At 49.9% G+C, this 16715-nt stretch overlaps 1 protein-coding gene across 1 annotated transcript in view; it reads left to right on the forward strand.

Annotated features, from left to right (window-relative positions):
- The first annotated feature begins 4859 nt into the window (after positions 1–4859).
- Positions 4860–16715, forward strand: part of LOC149371015 (glutamate receptor U1-like) — a 29156-nt gene continuing 17300 nt past the window's right edge. The window contains exons 1-3 of the mRNA XM_089579073.1: positions 4860–4904; positions 6824–6924; positions 8074–8164. Of these exons, the coding sequence (XP_089435199.1) occupies positions 4860–4904; positions 6824–6924; positions 8074–8164 (237 nt within the window). The remainder of the gene's footprint in view (positions 4905–6823; positions 6925–8073; positions 8165–16715) is intronic.

Consider the following 16715-nt stretch of genomic DNA (forward strand, 5'->3'; position numbering starts at 1 on the left):
CCCGAAAGACGCGGGTTCGATCCCGGCCGCTGCGGTCGAATTTCGATGGAGGCGAAATTCTAGAGGCCCCTGTGCTGTGCGATGTCAGCACACGTTAAGGAACCCCAGGTGGTCAAAATTTCCGGAGCCCTTCACTACGGCGTCTCTCATAGCCTCAGTCGCTTTGGGACGTTAAACCCCCATAAACCAAACCAATCCCAGCACATGAAGACTGCATGGTAACGACAGTGTCAACGTGCCGTAAAATACTTTCCGGACAACTTTTTCTGGATCCAACCTCTCGCTGCCGCTATGTCCGCACTTGAAAGAAATAAGCTAATTCATTTACGTATATCAGTTAAAGGCTGTGAAGCTGGTTCTGCGGTTTTTCAGAGTTGGGATCTAGGAACCTTTTTATATGGCTGGTTCAGGTTAGTACAAAGGCAGTGTTGCTGTTTTTTTTCTCGTTTCCGTTTTTATTGTTCTCGTATTTTCAATTTTGCTTCTCATTTTCTTGTTGTGTATTCATTTCTATTCCCGAGTTTTTCAATGGAAGGCCTGACATCGTACAACTAAGGAACATTCATCGAGAGAGAATCCAGTCGCAATGTGCTAGAATCCCGGTGACCAATTTGTCTCTGAAAGACATTACGAATGCGCCAATAAAGCCTCCAGAACATCATAGGACATGCAAGTAGACATGATATCAAAAGTCATCGGTGTTTATGAAAGCAGAAATTAGGTTTTCTTTTTCTTCGTGTGTGCTTTCACAGCGAACTTTGCAGATAATATCGGTAGGGAATGAAATCTTTATTGACGCATAAAGCGGCTAATATTTATTTATTTATTTATTTATTTATTTATTTATTTATTTATTTATTTATTTATTTATTTATTTATTTATTTATTTATTTATTTATTTATTTATTCAAATACCCTAAGGACCCTCTGGGGAAATACAGCGGAGAGTAGCCGCTCCTGCCACCTTAGCAGCGGCCCAGAAATTTTTCACCAACTCTGTACTTGATTTTCTTTGTCACCGCACACTCGGTTTCTTAAAAGGTGCAGAAAACGAGAAATTCGTAGCCTATCCTTTCGCTACATTTGTGAGGTTCAGTGGGGACCCATGCTGGTTTGCCAAAGTATCTCTTTGCATACTGAGGAATTATTCCTTTGATTTTTTTCCTCTACTTGATTAGTTTTTCGCGTATTCAAGGATAAGTTACTGATAGCCAGTCGTTTCCAGCATTGCGAGTGCATGGCTGGTCCTGTGTTTATTTCACTTTGTGTCTGTTGTCTTTTTTCGCGTTGTTCCTATCAAGAACTGGCGCCTTGCCGTACTACGACCCGGCCATCTTGTCTGCCCCTTGAGTCGCCAGGATGGCTACGTCTTTGCTCGAGGGGTAAATGGGATGAAGAAGATGACCCGCAGTAGACCTGTGCGACTAGTCGAAGACGAGGAGGTCGAGGCAGAGTCAGCGGAGCAGCGTTTGAACGACTGCGCCCAGTGACCACCTTCGCCAGGTCCTCTCAATAAACCCCCATTGTTGCAGCAGAACAACTTGGGGGATATTTTGAGCATTTTGAGTTGATAGAGAGTTTTAGTGAAACGCTAGCTTGATAGGGGACCTAGGAGAAATTGCGTTAGCGTTTAGTAAGCAACTTGTCCCCACTGAGTATAGCGTCCCGAAAACTCTAAACGCGATATACATTACATGCAGGAAGAAAGAGCACTTAAAACTGTCCCCACAGCTAATTCTTAAAAAGATTATATTTCGGAGTCTCTTGCCGACCATTGATATAGTAACACCTATTTCCTCCAGCAAAATTCCAAACAAATGCCTCGGTGGTTAAAAATACGTGAAATAAAAAACGTAAGCACTGTGGCTTCTAGTGGAGGATAGGAGGAAGGGCGAACCACTAGATTAAGAATATTTTCGATAACATGACGTGCAAGCCTGAAAATACTTATGAAAACTTAATATTTGGGGTGTTGCATTACTGAAGTTCATAAATACGGTGAAAATGCTCAAAACCTATTTATGTTGCGTTCAGAGTAGTCAACTGCAAATTGTTGCAGCACATCGGGAGGTCCTGATACGATTGAGTCCCCCTTACTCGAGAGCGCATCTGAAGAGGCGAAATTGCCGCTTAACTTTGTCGCCGAAGTAGCGTCAGTCATAGTGAGAGGAGAAAACACCAGAAGTTACCGCCAAGCTGGCAACTGGACCTCTAAGGACTGGTTATTTGGCTTAAGTGGGCGGCTCCTGCTTAGAAGGACGCCGCCATGTTTTCCCGCTATTTGCGCAAAAGCCGCAACTATAACTTCTGAAAATTGCGTGCGTACGCTAACGCTTTTTTTTTGTCAGCGTATTGCACATTCGCACTGCGGACCTGCTATTCCGCTGAGCACGCATTCGGTAAAAGGTCGCTATACTAAAACTCTCTGATAATCGCATGACATTTTTTAAGAGTCCCCTCGCTCCGGCACAAAAAGAAAAGTTTTTCAAAATACTAAGTAGAATTATTGAAAGAAAGCAAAAACTACGAATCCGAAACCAAAACTAGGTTTTGACCAAACGATGACATCACAACAGATCGTTCTCGCCACAGGTGCTGCCACAAAACCTGTCGTGTGCGCGTTGATTGTCCAAGGTGCGACTTTAAGTGGGAGTTTTTGTTATTATTTGTCTGAAATGACTAAAAGCCAGCTCGAAATTTTGTCCTTCAGTAAACGCAGAACAAATATCGACGGCCATGCGTTGAGTGACATCATACAAGCCAATTTCCAGTAGAAATTTCCCCGAGAGCAGTCACGAAATGGGAAATTTCAAAATTCCTTTGCGCAGTAAGAAATCACCGCACCGCTGCAAGATTTGGCACAAAAGACCAGCAAACTGCGGATAACGGACGGCGGAAGTTTCAGTAAAATCAGCGGAGGTAGAAAAAACGCCGGTTACCTTTAAAGGGACATAAACACTTTATTTGTGTGTGTGTGTGTGTGTGTGTGTGTGTGTGTGTGTGTGTGTCTAACGATTTGTCGGCTCTTGTTATTTCCCGCCGTGCATTTTAAGCAGCGAATTTCTTTTGGCACGGCGAAAAGCTTGCCGTCTAAGGTGTTGGATATTGTACATCGGTTTTGTTGGAAATGCGGTAGGAGATTTCTGCTAAAAATTTTTCAGTCGGTGCATGGGCCTGTTTTTATGCATCCCGATGCTGAAAACCATGATCAGCGTGCGCATTGACGATTGCACGTCGGGAAAAGTCCTGTACCAAAATCTAATATAAACCTCACGTGCCAGACAGCAATGAGGCCATTTTAGTATAAAATAACCTGTTTTAGTTTCCACACACAAAGGTCTTACGGCACAGTGATGTACGCCTCGTCGACGTAAGTGTTGGTGGACCGTTACTGCAGCTCCGTCTAAAAATTGGAAAAGAAACTGTGGCGCCATCTGATGACAAAAGCTAAAAGCGCGTTGTCACTAATGCAAAGGAAGTGTTGCTTTTCATCGAAGAGCGCACTGGAGAGAGTGCAAACTATAACAAAACAAGAAAAAATGCTTCACTAAAAACAAATCAGGGATATTTTATCCAGATGTGGTCACGGGGAGGGGGGTACACTGAAAATGGCGGGTTTTCACGGCAAGCTTGCTTTTTATGCTAAATTCAATGCCAAATTATAAAGATCATCCTTGTTTTTCGATGCTGCAGTAATCAATTCTAACACTATGAGGCGCAATCTTTTCATTCCCGCCATAATCTCATGACACGTTTTAGTCAGTGTTGGGTCATTTTTGAGGTAACTATTGAAAACTTTGATTTCATTTTCAGCTGTAAGATCTGAAGACAGATCTTTTACAATAGAGCCGCTTCTTCGTTGTTGTGATGTTTAGTTTCCACTTTATAAATTTATGCGAGTACGCACAGCTCGTGCACTCGCAATAGGTGAGTTCCCTGACCTAATTTCGAGGCGGGTATACGCACTGCTGCAAGGCCTACCAAACCTCACTGAAACTGATGGCGAAGGGGTCCGCTGAATGTGCCATTGCCCACTTGGCGGGTGCGTTACTTCTATAGTAAGATATGAAAGTGGACGGCACCCGCAATAACCTTAGAACCATACGCCCAAAAGCACTTGGGCATCGGGCGTGAATAACTGGGCATGGCCCCAGCAGTCGATATTCATGAATGATGCGCCGAGTTCATTCTGCGAAGCAACAACATACTTGCTTCTTTGAAAGCTTCAATAAGAAATGGAATAAGAAATGTGCAGGGAAGAAAACAATAGGAATAAGAATGCCTAATGTGGTGACGGCCACATTTGTGAGACTGGACGGTGGGCATTGGCGCAGCGAAACATAGACAACAGAGGAACAATGCCTCCACGCTGGCCTCAGGGCACGAGGGCTTTATGATCGATGCTCGCGCTCGCCTGCGCCGCGCGGGGATTCGGTGTGTCCATGATTTTGTGTGCGATATGCCTTCCACATATCCAGTGCCCAATAATTATCAACGATGCCACTCCACTCCATAATGAAAGCAGTTGTTTCTACCTTTCGTGAAACTATGTTTGTGGAAAGCTCCTGTGAGACATTATTTTTTGAGATGGTTGGCTACTACACCATTCTCTCGCACTAGTGTTTTAATGAATTATGAATTACCAAGCCTTTAGAAAGACTCCTCATCCATAGACTACTGACACTGGAGGCTGCTGTCAATGTCCTGGGATCCTTTCCTGTGTGGCTGTCGGATTCACGTGATCCCCAGTCGGACCAGTCGGAAATGGTTTTGTCAGACTTCCTTCTGTATGCAGCAAGTCGCGTGCATCTATGTGTGCTACATCGGGGCGCGCATTGTTATAGCTGAGGGGAGTAGCGATGAATGAAACAGGAAAGCCGCACTTGAAGGTCACCTTCGCCGATGTAAGTACTTCTGCGTGGAACTTTCTTACTGACAGCAATCAGAAAGTCCTTTAAACGTGCAAAAAATTGGAGGGGACAGTTAAGCTCTTCCCTAAAGGTATGACGCAACAGCGAAATGGGTTAATTCCCATATATATGCAAAAGGTCATCCTGTACTTCGCATCAATAAATCCCTGGGTGTCCCCGTATCCCTCCTGGCGCAATGGCGCAGTGGTTAAGGGGTGCGCCACTGCCCTGCGATGGCAGGTGCTACCAGCGATGGGCCTTGTGCGGCCCAGCTTGCTCTTCCCGAGCGATCAATCATTTATTTAACTGCCACCTGCCACGGAGGAAAGTTTGTTCACTATCCGGTGGGCAGGTTGTGATGACGCCTCTAGGTCACGTGACCTAGGTAGGTGGCCCATCTGGCTCCTAGGTTGCTTTCTGGGGCCCACCTGCCAGTGCCATGCCTTAGATTTTTCGCTGACAAAGGCGACACCGTATTTTCTCGTGAACGGGCTTTTAACGCTCTCATGTTGAAAACAACGCTAGCCCTTTTGCCATAAGGGGACTGGTCGATACTGTGCCCCTATCTTGACGAATCAAGGACATGCAATTGAAACGTTTGATGAAAATAATCAATGAATTCTAAATTGAGCTGAAATTTCTCAGGCGTATTCTACAGCTATGGAGTGAACTAGTTTACGGTGATGTATGTACATTGATGCTCAGTGTCGCCGCACTCAGTACTACCAGCGTGAAGAAGCGTGTTTTGAGCGGCTGTTTCTTCGGAAAGGTTTAGATTTTAGCGAAGGCTTTACGGTCGTTACAGCTACGAGTTGAGAAGATGCAGCGGAACTGATGGCACCTATGAATGGCTGTAAGTAGAAAATATGGCGTTACTGACTGCAATTGCATTTTACCCTGCAGGATTTCCGTTCATTCATATATTATACTGAAAACAGAAGGTATTGTTGTTGAAAACGCTGTGTTCGCTTTATAGATTTAAAACTGATTTCCGAGTGAGTAAAGCTGCGCTAGACTATACCGACGTTTCCAAGAGGGCGATAAATTTTCTTTTTACGCCTATTTTGCAATGGCAACAAGGCGCCGGAATGAGGACGTTTATCACTCAATTTAATAGGTTTTATTTCTTGAATGTAGTTGCTTATAATGTTTACATTCTCTGCGGCTTTTTTAACGAAGGAGACAGTGCCGATTATGCGATCCCATTAGCCGGTAGATGGGAGACAACTGCTCCTCCTAAGCAGTGTGATTTCATGTGTTAATGCTACATTTCCTGTAGTAAACTTTTCATGAAATGAGTTTAGATTGTCAAATGTTTATGACTTTGATGTATTTCACACTAGTTCAAATTATAATGTTCAACTAATTCGTACACATGATGATATTTTTGCAAGTTAGCTGGCTTCGACATTGGTTCGCAGCCTTGCAAGTAATATCATTGGTAAATTAAAAGCACGATTCGGGACGCGAGTTTCTGCTCCTTCTGGAAAAAAATCATCAAAATTAAAAAAATACAACCGCGCGCTTCCCTGATTTAAAGTTTAGGAAAGGTAGAATGACAGCCCAAAAACATCCGTCACCTATACCGAGAGTTTTTACTTATTGAAGGGCTAACTGGCTGAGCAATAAAGTCTTCGTCGTTTATGTGCAAGTGCCACTAAGTTACTCGTAGTTTTCTCCATACTATTCCGGTGATGACGACCGTTATATGATTTTAAAGCCAATATGTACGTATTACCAATGATAATCGCTTTACCTCCTTCTTAAGTGCAGCTATTAGGGCGCTCACCACGCATGACACATACACATTTCAGCGATTTTTCTTCCTACCTGAGGCTAAGCATGCACAAAGCTCATCAAAAAGCTTGTTTCAGCAGTTACACATATGCCATGAAACCCTGCTTTTCTTACAGTCTCCCCCATTCGTGGAAGCCGCGTACCGAGGTACAAAGGTGGTGGCGGACGGCACTTTTGGCCACATATTGGAAGCAATGGCCCTCTTCGTTCCTTTCAGGTAATAAATACATTAACGATCGAAGAGATAAACCAACAACGCATGGCCGGTTATCGAAGTCTGCAGGTACAGGGTAGCTCAATACGGAAGGAACGCGCGAACGCCACGTTTTGCGAAGCACCAAAAGCCGGCAACGACTGGCGGCAAAGACACATGCGCAGTAAGCATGGGCAGCTGCGTTTCCGCGCATGCACCTGGTGCCTCCCATTCTCCCAGCTCTCGACGGCAGCGCTTCCCGATGTGTTGCGGCTACGCGCTCGCGTCCCCTTTCATACTGAGCGGCCCTGTACGTACCTCGATGTTATCAACAGCTAAAAAAATTGGCAGAGGCTTAGCTTGATTAAGTCTAGTGGATTGCGAAAGCAAGCACCCAGATCAAGAGATGTTGAACGCATTCGCCTGGCAGCATAATATGCACGCCGTTTAGCTAAACGTTGTTCCCGCTCTTCATCCGTTTCGTCCTCATGCTGCCGCTTCTCAGCTGCAGCACATCGTTGCAGCTTCACCTTATACACATCGTCCGACATATCGTGGAGGATTCGCTGGGAGGACTGCGACAAGCCGAGTTGGGGGGCCGCTTTTCAACAGCTGGCGTGACGTCACGTAGAGCGAGCGCCCCTCGCGGCAGCGGCGCGCAGCTGCGGTATGGAGGATTCGCTGGGACGATCGCGACGAGCCGAGTTGGGGCCCCGCTTTTCCACAGCTGGTATGGCGTCACACATAGGTCACGCTAAAGGTCAGTGGTGGATTCTGCGGGACGACGGCCAAGAGCGGAAACCTCGAGCAGTATTGCTTTCGCAATAAAAATTTAAAGCCGCGTTCACGTAAAGTTTAGCGACTTTTCGCGTTAAGTGTTAAAGCGGCCATACGGTGCAAGCCTGTCGTCGAGTCTATGTACGATTCACATGTGTGCCCTGTTGATGTGACCGAACAGGAGGTCATATAACATTGCAGAGTTTGACGTGTTATCATGCTGGCCACCAGGAAAAAAAAGCGTGATCGTAGTTACCGGGTCACCGAAATTTAAACTGCGCTGTCACTGTTGAGCGTAAAGGAGAGAGCATCTACTGCAACCTATTTTATGCTATACGTTGAGATCTCGCGCATCGTAAGGACGACCTAATTTCGCTTTCTCAATGTTCGTTCCAGTTACGACGTGCTCTACGACCCAGAAAGATCATTCGGAATGAGGCTGGACAACGGTTCATTTACAGGGATAATCGGGCTGCTGCAGACTGGGGTGAGTACCGGCGCATTATAATGCGACTGCTTTAGAAGCCACACGGGGCTTGAGTATCCAAAAAGTGGTATCCATTTCTTGTATCCACTTGTGCATCCAACAAGTGGTAGGAATGTTTGTGGACAAACAGTGACCAACGATGAGGTAGGCAGTATCGCCGTCGCTACGGTAATGCTTCTCTGCTTGTAAAAGGCGGAGCATATATATATATATATATATATATATATATATATATATATATATATATATATATATATATATATATTGCACAATGGGCTGAAAAGGGCAGAAACGTGCAGAAGGCAGGAATTCTTACTCGGCAAGAAATTAAACGCGCAACAATCAATGAGCGTTCATGTTTCCAGGGCTACTGGAATCAGTAAAGGTTTTCAGGCCTACGGGAATTGCTCGTGGGATCGTGGTATCATTCATCACGATCAGCGCTTACGCTAGGACTCAGTGAGGATAACGTACCTCCTTACGCAAGCAGAACTTTGAAATATTTAGTGGTGCAACTGACGTTCGCTACATGGCTCAGCGCTATACCTCATAACCTGGCAAGACCTGGAGGAGTTGGCATGTTTTAATCCTTGAAATATACGTCCAAAGCTGGCATCCCAAGCCAGTCTTTAACACGTTTCACGTATTTTCACCTGGTAATGTACTAAATTGTGTTGATCGAGCATTTTATTTTGCAGTAATTCCACTTCGTCTACATGCTTGGCGAAATAGTTTTATATGGCCAAGCTTTCTTTTTTTTACAACTACAGCTGCTAAGCGCCCGTTACTGCTCTTCGCGTTGGTGTAGCAGTAGTGGTAGTGGCAGTAGCAGTAGTTGCAGTCGGTGCAACCAGTGGGTAGTTGCCACGGGAACCATTAAGAGGGTGGTTTCGTGGAAACAGGCGGGCATGATGACAGCGGAGGAATGCTTAGCTATAGGGTGGCGCTACCACCAAAACCGTCCGGAGGGGGTTTCCGTTGAAGCAGGAGGGTATTACGAGAGCGGAGAAATGCATAACCTTAGTGTGGTTACTACCGGAACCACATCGAGGAGTGGTTTACCATCCTATTTCGCAATAATTCTCAGCTCCTTAACCTTCACCTGTCAATTTTCATCACCTTAAGCTCTCATCTTTTATACAAATGGTCTATAGACAGTCCATAGACTTCTTATAGACTATATTGCCTTCCTATAGATATTGTTACGTTGCCCGAAAGGTTAGTCACAAGCAAGGGCGACCGGAGCGCAGAGCGAACCACACAGGAGACACCGAACACTAGCGCGCGCACACCAGTCAGGCACTTCCTTCTCATCGTCTTCTGTGAATATCCGTTGCATGGCCCCCCGTGCGGAAAAACACCGTCACGGTGTACTGGATGACGTTGAGGGGCATGGCGAGAGGTAGGGTTTCAGGCGAGAGACGTGGACGATATCACGTTGAAGGTGGCGGGAGGAAGCGTGCTGGAAGGCCGGAGCGATCTCGTAAGTGACAGCGGTTACCTGGCGCAGGACACGGTACGGGCCAACATAACGGGACAGAAGTTTTTCGGAGAGGCCGACGCGGCGAGATGGGGACCAAAGCAAGACGAGGGAGCCAGGAGAAAAAGAGACTGTGCGGTGACGGCGGTTGTAGAACTCCTGCTGGGAGGCCTGCGAGGCGAGAAGTCGGGAGCGTGCAAGTTGACGGGCGTAGTCAGCACGGGCAATGGCGTCTTGGGCGTATTCAGAGGACGGAGCAGCAGGAGTAGGCAGTAGCGTGTCCAAAGGCAATTGGGGCTCGCGGCCGTATAAAAGGTAAAAAGGGGAGTAACCGGCAGTATCATGGCGAGAGGAGTTGTATGCGAAGGTAACATACGGGAGAGCGAGGTCCCAGTCGCGGTGATCGGGGGAAACGTACATAGCGAGCATATCGGTCAGAGTGCGGTTGAGACGCTCAGTAAGTCCGTTTGTCTGCGGGTGATAGGCGGTGGTGAGCTTGTGCTTAGTAGAGCAGGACCGAAGAATGTCGTAGACAACCTTGGACAGAAAGCAGCGGCCGCGGTCTGTAAGAAGTTGGCGGGGAGCACCATGGTGCAATATGAGGTCGTATAGCAAAAAGTCCGCAACATCTGTAGCTGTACTGGTTGGCAGTGCCCGCGTGATCGCATAACGGGTGGCGTAGTCCGTGGCAACTGCAACCCATCTGTTGCCGGAGGTGGACTCTGGAGACGGACCCAGAAGATCCAAGCCGACGCGATGGAAAGGTTCTGGGGGCACGTCAATAGGTTGAAGTGTGCCAGCTGGGAGAGTAGCAGGGCGTTTCCGGCGCTGGCACTCATCACAGGCTGCAACATAGCGGCGTACGGAGCGGAACAGGCCGGGCCAAAAGAAGCGACGTCGCGCACGGTCGTATGTACGCGATACACCCAAGTGGCCAGCAGTGGGGAGATCATGGAGTTCATGAAGGATAGCAGGACGAAGGTGCTTGGGGACAACTAGTAGAAGGTTGGGGCCATCCGGATTGAGGCTGCGGCGATACAAGATTCCGTCAGAGAGCACAAAGCGCCGCATCGAGGGATCAGACGGTGTGGAATTGAGGCGGTCGATAATTGAGCGCAAATTGTCATCGCGGCGCTGTTCTTCTCCCATGTTGGCAAGGACAGAGATAGAAAATAGGTCGGCTTCGGTGGCAGGGCCAAACGAGTCACACTGGCCAATGGGGTAGCGGGAGAGGCAGTCGGCATCTTGGTGTAACCTGCCAGACTTGTAAGTCACGGTGTAATCATACTCTTGCAGACGCAATGCCCATCTCCCAAGCCGCCCTGCAGGGTCCTTCAGAGAGGAGAGCCAACATAGCGCATGGTGGTCGGTTTTAACCGTAAAAGGGCGGCCGTATAGATAAGGACGGAATTTGCCAACTGCCCAGACAAGGGCTAAGCACTCACGTTCTGTTATGGAGTAATTGCGCTCGGGCGCAAAAAGAAGGCGGCTGGCATAGGCGATGACACGGTCCAGACCGGATTGTCGCTGAGACAGCACAGCGCCGATGCCGTAGCCACTGGCGTCAGTACGGACTTCGGTGGGGACCGAAACATCAAAGTGCGCCAAAACTGGTGTGGTGGTCAGCTTGGCGATCAAAGTGGAGAAGGCTCGTTCTTGGTCAGGTCCCCAGACGAAGGTGGCGTCTTTCTTCAATAGGTCGGTGAGGGGACGGGCGAGGTCGGCGAAGCCCTGAATGAATCGACGGAAGTACGAGCAGAGCCCCAAGAAGCTTCGGACGTCGTGGCAAGATCGGGGAAGGGGAAAGTCTTTCACGGCCCGGATCTTATCGGGATCAGGGTGAACCCCCTGGAAATCAACGATATGGCCCAAAATAGTGATCTGACGTCTCGCGAAACGGCACTTCGAGGAATTAAGCTGTAGGCCGGCACGACGAAAGAGGGAAAGAATCTGGGAAAGGTCTTCGAGGTGGGATGAAAATGTAGGCGAAAATACAACGACGTCGTCCAGATAACACAGGCACGTGGTCCACTTAAATCCCTGCAAAAGGGCGTCCATCATGCGCTCAAATGTGGCTGGCGCGTTGCATAGGCCAAAAGGCATTACTTTGAACTGATATAGGCCATCAGGGGTCACAAAAGCGGTTTTCTCACGGTCCCTCTCATCGACGGCAATTTGCCAGTAGCCGGAACGAAGATCTATGGAGGAGAAGAATTTGGCTCCGTGTAGGCAGTCAAGGGCGTCGTCAATACGCGGCAGAGGATAGACGTCTTTTTTAGTTATCTTATTGAGGTGTCGATAATCAATGCAAAACCGCCAGGAGCCGTCCTTTTTCTTCACTAGTACCACTGGAGAGGCCCAGGGACTGTGGGATGGTTCGATTATGTTCTTGGCAAGCATTTTTGTGACCTCGTTGTTTATGACCTTGCGCTCGGCGTGGGAGACACGGTAGGGCCTGCGGCGAATGGGAGGGGCATCGCCGGTGTCAATGCGGTGCGTCACAGCGAGAGTTTGGCCCAGTGAGGTGTTGTAGAGGTCAAAAATGTCGGAGAACGACTGGAGAAGGTCACGAAGCTGAGAAGTTTGGTCGGGGCGGAGATCGGTGGGCATCATGGTCGTGAATGCGTCCGAGGTCAGCGGAGTGGACCGCGGTGGGTCTGGGGGGTCGCGATGAGGAGAGGCATCTAATGGAGCCACAGGGCACTGGGCGAGTGGGGACAACGTAGCGACGCACATGCCGGCTGGAAGCAGCTGTGAGGAGAAGCCGAAGTTCAAGAAAGGTAGAGACAGGTTGTTGGCTGTGACGGTGGCGATGGTATGGGGCAGGACAACACTGCGGGTAAGTGCGAGGTCAAGGACTGGCGCAACGATGTAGTCACCATCGGGAACAGGGCGAGAAGGTGTGAGGGAAATGAAAGATAAGGCTTGAGGGGGCAGGTGGGCATAGTCGGGGCAGGTCAACCGGAGCGACGAGTCGATGGGGTCAGGATCGAGTTGGGGAAGCTCAAGGTGAAGGACACCCTGCGAGTAGTCAATCAGGGCAGAATGATCCGACAAAAAGTCTAAACCGAGAATGAGGTCATGGGCGCATGTGGTAAGGACGGTGAACTGAACCGGCGTACTGTGGTCTCCGATGGTCACGCGAGCGGTGCACAGTCCCTCGACAGCAGGCATGGCACCATCCGCGACGCGCACACGGGACGTTGCAGGCGTAAGGACTTTGCGTAGGCGACGGCGGAGGTCAGCACTCATAACGGAAATATGGGCACCGGTGTCAATAAGGGCGCGCACAGGAACACCGTCAACTGTAACGTCTAGCAGATTGGGTCGAGTCGTCAGTAGAGGGTTTGAGGTCCGGGTCGTTGATGCAGCGTCACCTCCGGGAGCTGCATCACTTAGTTTTCCCGATGAGAGGGGCGGTAGGACGCAGCAGTCGAAACACGAGGCGACTGCGGTGAGCGTGAGCGGCGGGCTAGCGGCGAAGGCGAACGGGAGGACTGTCGTGGAGGTTGATCGGCGGCCTCAGACGTCTCGGATGGGCGGCGGGGTGAAAAGCGGCGAGTGTAGTTTGAACGGTAGTAGGAGGCGTCTCGCGGGGGTGACGTCCAGTGGCTGCGGCAGTGGCGGGCAATGTGGCCGACCCGAGAGCATTGAAAACAGATTGGGCGGTCGTCTGGCGCGCGCCACTCATTCGGATCGCGGTAACGCCGTGGTGAATAATAGGTGGGACGGAAAGGGACTGGAGGTGGTTGCTGTGGGGACGAGTTTCCGATGGCGCACAAAGCCGGAGGGAGATTGAGGTGGGCGAGTTCTTGCCGCACGACAGCCTGAATAAGCGACACGGAAGGCAGTGGGTCATTAGGTGTGGTCGATGATGTTACCACAGGGGCTAAGGCTTCGAGTTCACGGCGAACAATTCTTGTCACTGTGTCGGTGACAGGAGAAGACTCTGAGGGTACTTGAGTTTTGTTGTGTCCCCTTATTGCTTTGTGTGTGTGCGCCCCCGCACCCTCCTCCTAACGACCACCCGCATCCTCCTCCTAACGACCACTCGCATCCTCCTCCTAACGACCACGACAGTTGCCCTTCGTCGCACGCTGTCGCCAGATGCCCCCCCCCCCCCCCCCCCACGGTGCGCCCCCGCACCCTCCTCCTGTTCTGGGAAGCCACTCCCTCCCGTGGACGCTTCTCCGCTCCCTCCTTTCTTCGGGCGGCCAGTTCGGCTCCTGCCTCGGTCGACGCTGGTCGCACCCTCATCGGCTTTAAATAAACGAAGTCTTAAAGTACCGTGTGCGTCTTTCGCTGCATTCAACACAGCGACCGGACACGACAGTGGCGACGAGAAAGTGGATTCGACCCGCGCTACGCAACGCTATTGACAAGCCATGGCTACGCGAGGGTTTCCCAATCAGATACCAGAGTTCAACGGCTCATCGTGGTCATCGTGGGTTGGACGCCTTCAGTTCTACTTTGAAGCTAACAACATCACAGACCCAGCCTTGAAGAGGGCCAACCTGCTGACGCTGTGCGGGGAGCAGACCTACGATACTGTCTGCGCCCTTATTCAGCCAAGCACACCAGCGGCAGTGTCTTACGACGACATCGTAAAAGCGCTGCAAAAGCACTACGACCCAAGGCCATCCGAGGTCTACAGCCGGGCTCGCTTCCAACGACGAGATCAACTGGGAGGAGAAACTGTGAGCGCCTACGTAGCCGCGCTCAAGAAGCTCGCTGCCGACTGCAATTTTGGAACGCTGTCGACAACAGCTACCGGGCAGGAGGGAGACGCAGCTTCTTCTGCTAACACCACCATGCTTCCCTTGGACGTGATGTTACGCGACAGATTTGTGTGCGGACTGAGTGACGAGTCACTGCAGCAGCGCCTGTTCGCTGAGAAGGACCTCACATTCAGCAAAGCTTACGACATCGCCGTTCGAGCGGAGAGCGCCGGTCACCAGCAGAGAGGGATTCGCCGGAACACCGAGCCGGTACACCAGACAAGCAACCAGGTGCGCAAGCCTTCTGTTGTTGTAAAATCGGTCAAAAAGGCACAACGCTGCTGGCGGTGTGACGACCAACACAACCCCCAGGGATGTCGATTCCAGTCAGCCACGTGTAATTTTTGCCACAAGCGAGGGCATATCGAAAGAGCATGCATTACGAAACGGAGACTTGCCAAGATAAAGTCACCTTCCCAGCCTAATCACAGCGTCAACGCCTCAGAGAATACGCCGCTATCTGATCTCCATGGAACAACATCAGCAACACCATCTGTGTTGTACGACCTGAACACCATGAATCTCGGCACGCGACCGAAGATTTTTGCAGAAGTAAGCGTACATCACCAGCTGATTAAGTTCGAGGTGGACTCCGGCGCAGCCTGTACTCTGATCAGTGAGGACACGTTCCGAACTTCATGGCCATCTGACGCACCCGCCCTGCAACAAGACGACACGCACCTGCGAACGTGGTCAGGACAGAATCTGCCACTATTGGGCTCTGCCAACGTGCAGGTTAACTACAACGGCCAGACCCATACGCTACCTCTGCTTGTTGTGAAGGGCACAGGATCAAGCCTTCTAGGGAGAAACTGGTTTTCTCCACTAGGCGTGATGATATGCGGCATACACCAGACGCCGAGCCAGAACATGGTTGAGCAACTGCAAGAGAAATACGAAAGAGTATTCTCGGAAGAGATTCCAGGAAACGAAGGGCCCCCGGTCACACTGGAGTTGTTGGACAACGCGCAACCCAAATTTCTGAAGGCCAGGCCGGTGCCGTTTGCTCTCCGAGATTCAGTTGAAAAAGAGTTGGACAAACTGGAGCAGCAAGGTGTCATCGAGCCGACGCAGCATTCAGAATGGGCCACACCACTTGTCGTAGTTCGCAAGAAGAACGGAACCATACGCCTCTGCGGAGACTACCGGAGCACCGTCAATCTTGCGACTAAAGCGTCCTCTTACCCGCTACCGACACCTGAAGAAGTATTCAGTGTACTACGTGGCGCAAGAGTCTTCAGCACATTGGACCTCACCCAGGCGTATCAGCAGCTGAAGGTGAGCGAGTCAACTGCTGAATTATTGGCAATTAACACACTGAAAGGCTTGTACAAAGTCAAGCGACTGCCTTTTGGCGTACCTGCAGCCCCGGCCATATTTCAAAAATTCATGGAGACAGTGCTTCAGGGCATTCCAGGAGTTTGTGTCTACCTTGACGATGTCATCATCAGTGGCACTTCCACTGAAGAGCATGCAGTGCGCCTAGAGCTCGTTCTCGAAAGGCTAGCAAACGCTAATTTGTGCATAAGCAAATCGAAGTGCTGTTTTGCGGTGCCAGAGGTGCAATTTCTGGGACACCGAATTGATGCGGAAGGCATTCACCCTACCGAGGACAAAGTGCGAGCGATCACAGAAGCACGAGCTCCAACAAACAAGCAGGAGCTACAGGCTTTTCTCGGACTCTTGACGTTCTACGACCGGTTCTTGGAACAAAGAGCTACCGTGGCCAACGACTTATACCAACTCCTTCGGAAAGATGTGACATGGACATGGTCGCCACGCCATCAGCAGTCATTCGATGCCCTGAAAGACCTGATTCGAAGATGTACAGTCCTCCGCCACTACGACGAAAGGAAGCCTCTGCTTTTGGCTTGCGACGCATCACCGTACGGAGTCGGCGCGGTTCTATCGCAAACTGACGAGCAAGGAAGGGAAGCTCCCATCGCCTTCGCCTCACGTACGTTGTCGCAAGCAGAACGCAACTACGCGCAACTTGACAAAGAAGGGCTAGCCATCGTCTACGCGGCGACACATTTTCACCAGTACATTGCCGGCCGGAAGGTGACCTTTATAACCGATCACCGACCGCTATTGGGCATTCTGGGACCACAAAGGCCTATGCCACCAACTTTGTCTCCGCGAATGACACGTTGGTGCATCAAACTCTCAGCGTACGACTACGCTCTGGTCTACCGCAATGGGAGTAAACATCAAAACGCCGATGCGCTAAGCCGTCTGCCACTAGACGCAACTGTTGACGAACCATTTCCACCAGGAGACGTTCTGATGTTCG

This window comes from Amblyomma mixtum, chromosome 1 (assembly GCF_055824585.1).
Source record: "Amblyomma mixtum isolate Tamu chromosome 1, ASM5582458v1, whole genome shotgun sequence".
NCBI lineage: Eukaryota > Metazoa > Arthropoda > Arachnida > Ixodida > Ixodidae > Amblyomma > Amblyomma mixtum.